General features: G+C 44.0%; 1 protein-coding gene across 5 annotated transcripts in view; it reads left to right on the top strand.

Annotated features, from left to right (window-relative positions):
- QRICH2 (glutamine rich 2) overlaps positions 1–12,272 on the top strand; it is a 34,304-nt gene that overhangs the window by 1,112 nt on the left and 20,920 nt on the right. For all 5 annotated transcript variants that reach the window (XR_012009314.1, XM_072781694.1, XM_072781693.1 and 2 more), the window contains exons 3-4: positions 612–671; positions 997–1,107. Coding sequence is in view for 4 of the 5 variants with exons in the window: in XM_072781694.1 (XP_072637795.1) it covers positions 612–671; positions 997–1,107 (171 nt within the window). In the remaining variant the exon portion in view is untranslated. The remainder of the gene's footprint in view (positions 1–611; positions 672–996; positions 1,108–12,272) is intronic.

Raw genomic sequence — 12,272 nt, 5'->3', positions numbered from 1 at the left:
GCCTTGAGCCCCAAACAGCACTCATCTTTGCTCTGGGAAGCTTTTCTTTTTGAAGTGTGGTGGTTTTGGGGGTTCAGATGGGTTTTTTTTTTTTTAGACTAAAGGCTTGTTTTACCTTTAGATTCCTACATTCAGGAGGTTTGCAGAAGTCCTACAGGGGAAACTTAAGTTTTAGCAATGTGCTTTGCTTCTTTTGGGGCGCCTTTCTCTTTAAACCGCACAGCCATTCAGACACCCTTGAAGGACCTGATCATTTTTGTCCTTGAGAGGCGAAGTCAGCCTCATTCTGCAGTGTGGGAATGTTTCATTGGTGGGTAGGATGACGTGAATCCCAGGACCACAGGTTCCCACCCCTGTGTTAGCATTTGCTCTTGGCCCACTGTCCCCCAGCACCACTCCACCGCACCTCACTTTCCTGCCTCTTGTTGACTGGAAAGAAAACCACTTACCTGCCTTAGCAGCCCTCTCTCTACCCCCTGCTCCTGTAAGGTCCACACACCTGCTTTCTCCTTCTGTGTGTGTGTGTGCGTGCATGTGTGTGTGTGTGTGTGTGTGTGTAGGGGCCACGAGAGGGGATATTTTGATCCTCCATCTCGGAACTCTTCTTCCAGAAAGCCTTCCAACGGATTGATGAGCTAGAGAAGATAATCAGAGAACGGGATGAATTCCTGGTAATATGGGCGAGTTCTGTGACAAAGGGTCCTCAAGGGGGCAGTAGGGGAGGATATCCAGACTCTCACCCTAGATGTCTCTGTTGCCCCGGGGTAGGGCACTGTCCCCAGATTGAGGGGAAATCCTTCCCATCCCTGCCCTATTTCCACCGGGGACCCACAAGGGACAGGAAACTGGCTTCCCAAGATCAGTGGTCACTTGGACAGTGACTTCTCCTCTGGACTAGGGCTGTGGATTCTTTTAGCTCAGTTCTGCTTCTAAAGCTCTCTGGAATTAAACTTGGGGTGTGTATCTGTCTGTCTGTCTGTGTGCTGTTACTGTCAGGATCTAATGAGCCGGAAGTTGAGTTTGATGCCTGTTGGAGAAGAAGTCACCATGGTCACCTGGGAAGAGCTGGAGCAAGCGATTACTGATGGCTGGAGGGCCTCACAAGGGGTGAACAAACTGGGGACCTGGGCACTGGTTTTGGGCGGGGCTCCCCTGAACCTCTCCCTTTTTACTATTGCACAATATTCCATTATGTAGATGTTCATACTTTCGTGTTTCCTATTATGGTTGTTTTTAAGTTTTTTTTTTTTTTTTTCCAATCTTACAACAAACCATCCTCCAATGTGACATTGACACGGGCAAACACATTCATAGGGTACATTCCTAGAAATGGAATGCGGGTTTGTGATTTGGCTCAGTTTTGCCAAACTGTCTTCCATGGATATGGTTCCAATTTAGACCTACCACCCCACACCTCAGTAATATGGGAGAGACCTTGTTTCTCGGGTGCCTACCAGCACTGTCTGAAAGTACCCATTTTTTTCCAATTGGATGGAAAATGGTACCTGAGTGTAGTTTTTGTTTGCTTTTGTAGCTTTTCAAAATTCCTTTACAGTCTGGTCTGAAATGCCCAAGTCCCTTCACACTTAGTGGACAGAGGTGACTGACCTTGGACGTCAGGTCCATAACGTCTTTTGGGGGCCCTGTACTGACACACAGGGATATGCATGCATCTGTCTGACCCAAGGCAGTGCACAGGAAAACCAAATCGTTTTTATTTTTTTAATTTTAATTTTTAAAAATATTTATTTATTTGAGAGAGATAGAGAGCGTGCGTGAGAGAGCGCACGAACTGGGGGGAAGAAAGGCATCAGAGAAAAGCAGACTCCCCCCTGAGCAGGGAGCCCTACATGGGGTTCGATCCCAGGCAGGACCCCAGGTCATGACCTGAACCAAATGCAGATACTAGACCAACTGGCACCCCACCCCCACTCCCACCCCCACCCCCACATCTTTTTTAGATCCTTACCCTTTCTCCATCTGAATAAAATGGCCCTCAAGGATGAGAATCAGCGGCCCTTTTGGTCTGGATATTCCCCTTCTCCTGGCTTTGTGCCTTGGGGTCATTCAAGTTTCAGCCCTCACCCCCGCCCCCCTCAGTACCCACACAGGCAAGGTGAAGAGAGTGGGCCTTTTGGCTCCACCAAGTGGCCAGCTGGGGAATGGCAAATATTACGTGGATACAAAAGCCATCCTTCTAGTCTCCCAGGGTTGCTTTTGAATGCGGTAGGGGCATCTTCAGAGGAAAGCAGCGTCAGAAGAAGTTGGAAGAGGACCCTGTAGGCAAAAGAAAAGGCCTACAGAAAGGTTGCCTCTGCTTTCGCTGTTTGTTTGTTTTTTTTAAGCCAAAGCTTCTTACACATACCAGTATCATGTTTTGAATGAACATTTTTTCAGGGTGCCAGCAGAAGACACCTGCCAGACCTATAAATAAGCGTGACCTAAGCACCTTTAGACATTTTTGCTTCTCCAGAGGGAAGGAAGTGTCTGGTTTTTGACGCTTGCTCATAATCGGGAACAATCCCAGGAGCAAATAAGAATAAATATAAATATTAAAAAGATTTTTGAGAAACAAGAGAACAAGAGGGGCAAGTTCAGCCACTCACTGCGCAGACCATCATGAACACAGCGGAGAGTTTCGCATCTCAAGCTGGGAAAACCACACCTTGGAGACCAATTTTTCTTGCACTGTTGGTGGGACCCTTTCATATAAATATGAAATTAGGATTTCAGAACTCAGCTTTTTTTAAGGCCAACTATGTGTTTTGGCAGAGGAGTGGTAGCTCTAAGGCGATCAGGAGGCGTACCATCTACCTGCATCATAAGTAGAAGGTCAGGATGGAAGCCAGTACTTACTAGTACGGGGGTGATCAGCCGCAGAGGAGCAAATCCCCCATCAGGAACGCCAGACATGAGGAGGGTGTCGTGTTTCCATCTGGAGGAGGAAGGCTCCAAGCACACACGTCACAGCTACGGTTCCAGGAGCTTGAGGTGGAAGATGCCCATCCCAGGACATGAGTGTAGGACACAGACCAGTGCTGTCCAAGCACGTATTCTGATGGGCCACAGGGCGTTCTCCACAACTCTGTTCATATACATAAAGATGGCCATGCTGCTGCTGCTCCTGCTCCTCCTGCCTCCCCTCCTTGTATTACTTCTAATGGTAAGAATGAGAGACCTACCTTAGCAAGGAAGAGCCAACCCTAGCTCAAAACTTGCTTAGCGGAAGAAAAAGCTTCCTCACGTCCCTGTCATCAAGGTGATGCATCTTTGTCCTGCTAGAGCCATGGTGATGGGCGTAACAATGGAAGAATCTTTCAGTCCCCATCTATAGCAGATCCGCAGACCTTGAGCACGGATGTTCTCTGGCAGAAATCACATGTCCGAGGTAAAGGACCTTTTCTCTTCGAAGCTTTGTAGCCTCTATTTATAAAGGAGAAAAACAAAATTAAAACTTATCTTCAGGACCTGTTCAGTTGTGATCACCTGTTCAGTTGTGATCACTGTTAAGGTGTCTTGGGCTTTGGGACCCAGAGAACAGTGGAGCAAGTTAGGAAGGGGCTTCACAAGATTCACCCTGCACCTTCCAAGACGGTCAACATCATAGGACTTTCCTACCAAAGCGTGCTCTGCGCCATCCCTCCTTATTTCAGCAAGCCTAAGATGGTATCCTTTAACACGCACCATCAATTCACAAACTCATTGGACAAAGAATATGCTGCCAATTAATTACAAAATACCATCAACTCAAAGACACAACCTGATTTCAGATACTACAGCGTGGGGCGGGGGGGGGGGGGCGGCGGGTGGGATTCTTGTAAACATAGAGCGCCTGGCGTCTCTGCCTCCAGAATCCCTGGCTTGTTGGTGTGGGGTGTGAGGGACCGAGCAAGAGAGGGGTGTGTTCTGGGCTTTCCCAGCTGGAGGGGGGCTGTGTAGTTACAGTATGTTGTTTAGAAATCCAGATGAGCCTGATCGATGCATGGTTCCTGGTAGGAGGTCCACACGGGCACTTATCTTCAGTTCATGTGATCCTCAGAGATGACATGGGTGTCCTCTAACATTGGTAGCAAAAATAGCCAAATTTTCTAAAGCTCTGTTCCACCCTCTTCCCCACTCCCACCCCCCGGTGGCTGTTATGTCCATTTTTCTAGGATTGCAAACATTTGTTCTGTAAAACCCTAACTTCGCTTTAGTCACCACGATAAAGCTGGATAACGACGGTTTACACGGAGAAGGGGACTTGGCCAACGGGATGTCGTTGAGGATCTTGAGATGGAGGCTCATTCTGGATCATCTGGGGGTGTGGTCCAAAAGGTGCTGATGAGACAGAGGCAGAAGATTCAACCACAGTAGAGGGGAAGGTGAGGTAGCCACAGAAGCAGAGACTGGAGGGGGTAGACACCAGCCAAGGAAGGCCGGCAAGTCTGAGTAGCTGGAGGAGACGTGGAAGCAAGTTGTGCCAAGAGCCTGCGCGGCCACCAGCCCCAGGAAACTGGCTGTGGAACTCTGACCTTTCGATCTGTATGATGACACATTTGTGTTGCTGGAAGCCACTATATTGTAGGGTAATTTGTAAGGGCAGCCGTCTGGAACATAGTAAGATGGTCCCCTTAGTCCTCTCGGAGCAGTTCATGAATGATTGGCCAGTCTGGTAGGCTTAGCTGAGCTTCCCTGCCATCATCTGTTGTTCTCATTTCTGAGCGTTGGCCAATAGCCTGGACACACAGTCCACAGCAGCTGCCTCTGGAGTGGTTTTCCGACACTGGTATATGGGGTGCCTTTTAAGACTTGCTTTTGCTTTCAAAATCTTTGCAGGTTTCTTTCTTTCTTTCTCTAGTGGTTGTTGTTTGCAGCGATTGATTTTAAGGCCAGTAGGCCTTTCTACGTAATAGGCAGGACCCTAAGAAGATGGTTCTCTTCTGTGCACACATTATATAATCCCCTCAGGTGTGGGCAGAACCTGTGGATGTGATGGGGTAGGGTGTCTCTCCCATAATTTGGTTGCTAATAAATTGACTTTGAGTTGATCAAAGGAGGGATTGCGTGGCCCTGACCTAATCAGGCAATCCCTCCTCAAGAAAGTAGAACCAGGGGCGCCTGGGTGGCTCAGTCAGTTAAACATCTGCCTTTAGCTCAGGTCATGACCCTGGGTCCTGGGATCGAGCCCCAACATTGGGTTCCTTGCTCTCCCTCTGCCTGCCATTCCTCCTGCTTGTGTTCTCTCTCTCTCTCTCTCTGTCAAGTAAATAAATAAAATCTTTGGGAAAAAAAAAAAAGAAAGTGAAACCAGAGTATGGTCCCTATGGAGAGGGCCACATGGCTGGAGTTAAGAGTGGTCTCTAGGAGCTAAGAGCTACAGGCGCAAGGAGGTGAATTCTGGCAACAACCCTAGCCTCAGACAAGGCTTCAGCTTGGCCTGGATTGCAGGCTAAGGCCCTAATAGAGAACCCAGATAAAACATGACCAGACTCACGACCCATGGGAACTGAGTGATAATAAACTCGAGTTGTTTTCGATGTCTACATTTGTGCTGATTTGTTATACAGCAGTAGAAAATGAATCTAGGACACTGAACTAGTGTTTTTGTTCGGTGGTTTTGGGCAGCATCGAGTAAGTCCCAGAGCTGGGCTATTAAGTCTTACCAGTGAGGCAGCTTCTGACCTCAGAGGGAAGTATTGGGCCCCCAAACTGGGAAGGCTCTGATGGGGTGAGGTCCCAAGATGTTGTACATCTTTCATGCTTCCTGGGATCTTGGAGGTTCTTTGTGAGTAGTAGGAAATTGCTTTGCAGAGATTTCAGGGTCTTCAGTATCCAGGGAGTTCACACTGGGGTGGTGCTAGCCTCACCCTGGCCAGGGTCCCCTACCAAAAGCTTTGTGTTTGCAGCTTTACAGAGGTCATGGAGGTTATGGAGGTCAACAGATTTGGTACAAGTTGCAGGTGATATTTAAGATTGGAATGATGGTGGGAGCGGTTGGCTCAGTTGATAGAGTATACAACTCTTAGATCTTGGGGTTGGGAGTTTGAGTTCCACGTTAAGGGTAGATTACTTTTAAAAAATCAAAGAGGGATCCCTGGGTGGCGCAGCGGTTTGGCGCCTGCCTTTGGCCCAGGGCGCGATCCTGGAGACCCGGGATCGAATCCCACGTCGGGCTCCCCGTGCATGGAGCCTGCTTCTCCCTCTGCCTGTGTCTCTGCCTCTCTCTCTCTCTCTGTATGACTATCATAAATAAATAAAAATATATATATATTAAAAAAAATAATAATAAAATAAAAATAAATAAATAAATAAAAAATCAAAGAAAGGGGCTGCCTGGGTGGCTCAGTTGGTTGAGTGTCTGCATTCAGCTCAGGTCATGATCTCAGAGTCCTGGGATTGAGCCCCGCATCCAGCTCCCTGCTCAGCAGGGAGTCTGCTTCTCCCTCTCCCACTCCCTCTGTGTGCTCTCTTTCTCTCTCTCTCTCAAATAAACAAATTTTTTAAAAAAATATTTTTAATCAAGGAAAAAAGGATTGTAATCATTGGAACTTGGATCCTGACCAAAAAATGATTGTGATGGGGATCAAAACATGGCCTCTGGTCAGGATTAGATATTGCCTAAAAGAGGGTAGTGGAGTCACTGCCAGCTGTGGCTTATGGAGAGACATTTTCCCACACACATTTGAAAATTGACATTTATTTATTTATTTATTCATGAGAGAGAGAGAAAGAGGGAGAGGCAGAGACACAGGCAGAGGGAGAAGCAGGCTCCATGGAGGGAGCCCCATGTGGGACTCCCGGGTCTCCAGGATCATGCCCTGGGCTAAAGGTGGCACTAAACCACTGAGCCACCTGGGATGCCCTGAAAATTAACTTTTAGAAAAAGTAGACTTTGTTTTTTAGAGTTTTAGTTCACAGGAAAACTGAGTAGAAGGTATAGGGGTGCCTACGTGGCTCAGCCAGTAGAGCAGTGACTTGATCATGGGGTTGTGAGTTCAAGTCCCACACTGGGCATGGAGCTTGCTTAAATAAATAAAAAATAAATTTAAAGGGACACTTGGGTGCTCAGTCAGTTAAGCATCTGCCTTTGGCTCAGGTCATGATCTGAGGGTCCTGGGATCGAGCCCCATGTTGGGCTCCCTGCTCAGCCAGGAGTCTGCTGCTCCATCTCCCTCTGCCCTTTCCCCGCTTGTGCACTGTCTCTCTGTCTCAAATAAATAAAACCTTTAAAAAAAATAAACTTAATGAAATTAAGTAGAAAGTATAGAGATTTATTATATACCTTCTGCCCATATACACACCATAGCTTTCCCCACTAACAACATCCCCCACCAGAGCAGTACATTTATTACAACTGGTGAACCTACATGGACACATAATATCACTCAAAGTCTGTAGTTTTAAGGTCCACTCTTGGCATTGTACAATTTGTGCATTTGGACAAATGTGTAATAATGGTATGGGTGCACTACTTAGTATCCTACACCATAGTTTTGCTGCCCTGAAAATCCTCCAGGCTCTGCCTATTTCCTTCCTCCCTCCATGCTGGCAGCCACTGATCCTTTTACTGTCTCCATGGTTTTGCCTTTTCCAGAATGTCATATAGTTGGAATCATATGGTATGATGGCTTCTTCCCCCCTTAGTAATGGGAATTTTAAGTTTTCTCCATGTCTCCTCATGATTCAATATATAGCTCATCTCTTTTTAGCACTGTATAACATTCCGTTGTCTGGGATGGACCACAGTGTGGACATAAGTTTTCAACTCCTTTGGATAAATACCAAGGACTGTGATTTGCTGGTATACAGAAAGAGTATGTTTAGTTTTGTAAGAAACCTCCAACTATCTTCCACAGTGGCTGTACCATTTTGTGTTCCCACCAACAATGAATGACAGTTTCTTTCTTTCTTTTTTTTTTATTGTTTATTTATTTATTTATGAGAGACACAGAGAGAGAGGCAGAGACATAGGCAGAGGGAGAAGCAGGCTCCCTGTGGGGAACCCGATGAGGGACTCCATCCCAGGACATCAGCTCATGAACTGAGCCAAAGGCAGACACTCAACTACTGAACCACTCAGACGCCCCTGAACGACAGTTTCTGTTGCTCCATGTCTTTGCCAGCATTTGGAGTTGGCATTGTTCCAGATTTTGGCCATGCGAATAGGTGTGCGGTGGGATTATGTTTTAGTTTGCATTTCCTCAATGACATTCCTGATGTTGGTAAATTGTGTCTTTTCTCTCTTATTCATCATCAGTCTGTCTAGAGGTTTATCAATTATATTGATTTACTCGAATAACTTGTTTTTCATTTTACCGATTTTGTTTTCTGTCCATTGCTTTCTGCTCCGATCTTCATCATTTCCTTTCTTCTACTTTGCTTTGGGTTTAATTTGCTCTTCTTTTGCTGGTTTCTTGAAGTGCAAACTGAGACTCTTTTTTTCTATTTCAGTATTGGCACTTAGTGCTATAAATATGTCCTTAAGTGTTGCTCTAGCAGCATCCCTCAAATTCTGGTATATAGTTCAAAATACTTTCTGTATCCGTTTTGATTTCTTCTTTAATCCATGATCTATTCAGCAGTCTGTTATTTTGTTTCTAAATATTTGGGGGATGTTCCAGGGATCTTTCTGTCACTGGTTTCTAATTTAATTCCATTGTGATCAGAGAATATAATTTGTACCATTTGAATCCTTTTAAGTTGATAGATGTATATTTTACAGCCCAGAATAAGGTCTATGTTGTGAAGTGTTTTGTGTGCCCTTGAGAACAATTTGTCTCCTGCTGTTGCTGAGGGAAATAGCCTGTAAATGTCAATTGTGTCCAGTAGGTTATAGTGTCATTCAAGTTTACTGTATCTGTTTAGGGTTAAACTGTGTCCTTCCCCACCCCTCCTAAAAGGTGGTGAAGTCCTAACTTCCAGGATCTGTAAATGTGGCCTTATTTGGAACTGGGTCTTTACAGATGATCAAGTTAAGACGAGGTCAATAAGGTGGGCCCTAATCCAATATAAGTGAATCTCTATACAAAGGGGAAATTTGGACAGAAAGACAGACACATACAGATTGGAGATGACTGTCCATAGATGGTCAGGAGAAGAAACCATAGACGAATGCCTGAGGCCACCAGCGGCCAGAAGAGCGCATAGAACAGATTCTCCGTCACAGCTTCAGAGGGAACCGACACTGCTAACACCTGATCCTGAACCTCTGGCCTCCAGAGCTGTGAGACAATACATTTCTGTTGCATAAGTCACCTAGTCTGTTTGTTATAGCAGCTCCAGAAAACAAAAACAATGACCTTGCTGATTTCCAGCCTACTTGTCAATTATGGAGAGCAAGGTATTGAAATTTCTGACTATAACTGTGGATTTGTCCATATCTCATTGTTGGTGTATCCGGTTTTGCTTCACATATTTTGAAGCCCTGTCATTAGGTGCAGAAACGTTTAGGATTGTTATGCCTTCTTGATGAATTGATCTCCTTATGTTAAGAAATGACATTTTTGGGGCACCTGGGTGACTTGGTGGTTGAGTGTCTGCCTTTGGCCCAGGGCGTGATCCTGGAGACTCCGGATCGAGTCCCACATCGGGCTCCCTGCAGGGAGCCTGCTTCTCCCTCTGCCTGTGTCTCTGCCTCTGTGTGTCTCTCATGAATAAATAAATAAAATCTAAAAAAAAAAAAAAAAAGAAATGATCTTTTTATCCCTAGTAATATTCTTAGTTCTGAAATCTACCTTGTCTGATATTAATATAGTGATTTCAGCTCTTAGTTTTTTCTTTTACTATGAATATGGTTTATCTTCTCCAATTCTTTTTTGTTTTACCTATGTATGTCTCTCTATATAAAGTTTTTTTTCTTGTAAGTGGCATGTAGTTGATCTTGTTTTTTTAACCAATCTGACAACCTTTGATTTTTTTTTTAAAAAGATTTTCAAAAATATTGGAAACAATAAAACTATATGGTTGTGATCTCATTAAATTTTTGAAATTATTTTTGCTCAACAAATTAGAATTGTTCATTTTTAGCTCATTAATCAAATGTTGGGAACATCCAGAAATGTTGTATTAGAGATTTCAAGAATTATTTGGAACAAAAAAAAGATTTTATTTATTTGAGAGAGAGAATGTATGAGCACAAGCAATGAGGAGAGGTATACAGGAAGAGGGAAAGGGAGAAGTGGACTCCCCACTGGAGCCCAACTCAGGGCTCTATCCCAGGATCCTGAGTTCATAACCTGAGCCAAAGTCAGATGCTCAACTGACTGAGCCACCCAGGTGCCCCTGACAATCTCTGCTTTTTAATCAGGCTGTTTTGATCATTTACATTTAATGTGATTATTGATATAATTAGGGTTGAGTCTGTCATCCTACTATTAGTGTTCTATTTGTTCCATCTGCTTTTTCTTCCTTTTCCCTCTTTGTCTACTTCTTTTGTATTATTTGAGTGTTTTTGCTTTTTAACATCCTTATTGGCTTATTAGCTATACATCTGTGTTATTTGAGTGGTTGCTTTAAGGTTTCTAGATTTATACATCTTTAGCTTATCACAATCCACCTTCAAGTTATATTAGGATTTTACAGTAAAATACTTCTAGAGGCCTTTAATTCTGGAGTCAACAAACTTTTTGTGAAGGAGCCAAGGAAATATTTTAGGTTTTGTGGGTCATACAGTCTTTGTCACAATTGCTCAACTCTATTGTTATTGTGAAAGCAACCATAAACAATACATAAGTGAATGAGTGTGTCTGTGTCCCAATAAAACGTCATTTACAAAAACAGATGATGGGCTGGTTTTGGCCCATGGACCATCGCTTGCCAATTCCTGTTCTTTTTTTTTTTTTTTTAAGATTTTTAAAATATTTATTCATGAGAGACACACAGAGAGAGGCAGAGACAGGTAGAGGGAGAAGCAGGTTCCCTGCGAGAAGCCCAATGCAGGACTCGATCCGAGGACTCCAGGAGCATGACCTGAGCCAAAGGCAGATGCTCAACCACTGAGCCACCCAGGTGCCTTTGCCAATTCCTATTCTATGCTGTTGTTGTCATGCGTTTTACTTTTACATTTGTTATAAACCCTACAATACAGTCTTATTATTTTGTTCAGTCATTTATCTTTCAAAGGGATTTGAGTCAAGAAAAAACATCATTTCCAGTGCTTGTTACCCCTCTGGTATCATTTTCTGTTTGCCTGAAGGATTTCACTTAACATTTCTTATAGAGTGAGTCTTGCTGTTCATGAATTTCAGCTTGTATTTAGTTGTTTGAAAACATCTTTATTTTTCCTGTGTTTTGTATTTCATTTTGTTTTCTAGTGGCCCAACATATGGTTTGTTGTGGAAAATGTTCTGCGTGCATGCAGGAAGAGTGTTTATTCAGATCTTCTTGGGTGGAGTGTTCTACAGATGTTTGCTGGTACAGTTGGTCCATAGATCAAGTCTTTTATTTTCTAGTTGATCTTCTGCCTATCTGTATTCTATCCCTATCAAAAGTGAGATATTAAAGTCTGCAACTATTATTGTTGACTTGTCTGTTTCTTCCTTTAATTCTGTCAGGTTTTCTTCATGTTTGTTAGGGCACTATGGTTGGGTTCATATATTTTTTTAAACTATTACATCTTTTAAATAAATTGACTCTTTTATCAGTGTAAAATGTCTTTCTTTGTCTCTATTAACAATGTTGTCTGATATTAGCACAGCTACTCAAACTCTTCTCCTCCTCCTCCTCCTCCCCCCCTCTACTCCTCCTCCTCCTCCTCCTCCTCCTTCTTTATCTCTACATTGGAGGTAGGGGGTGAACTCACAATCCTGAAATTGAGAGTCCCATGCTCCATCAACTGAGCCAGCCAGGCAGTGCCCCCAGCTCTCTTTTGATTATTTGCATTTATTTTTTTTCTATCCTTTTACTTTTTACCTGTTTCTTTCTTTGACTCTAACATAGATCTCTTATAGACAGCATTTAGTTGGATCATGTATGGGTTTTGTTTTTTGGTTTTGCTTTTCATTTCATGTTTATTATCTGTGCTTCTCTATAGAACATTTTGTAATGATTAGTAACGTCGATACCAACAGTTTTTAAAAAAATTTTTTAAATTTTTATTTATTTATGATAGTCACAGAGAGAGAGAGAGAGAGAGAGAGAGAGAGAGAGGCAGAGACACAGGCAGAGGGAGAAGCAGGCTCCATGCACCGGGAGCCCGATGTGGGATTCGATCCCAGGTCTCCAGGATCGCGCCTTGGGCCAAAGGCAGGCGCCAAACCGCTGCGCCACCCAGGGATCCCACCAACAGTTTT

The sequence above is a fragment of the Canis lupus genome, chromosome 16 (genome assembly GCF_048164855.1).
Source record: "Canis lupus baileyi chromosome 16, mCanLup2.hap1, whole genome shotgun sequence".
Taxonomy (NCBI): domain Eukaryota; kingdom Metazoa; phylum Chordata; class Mammalia; order Carnivora; family Canidae; genus Canis; species Canis lupus.
The sequence above is the reverse complement of the archived record's forward strand: the minus strand, read 5'-3'. Positions and strand labels throughout refer to the sequence as shown.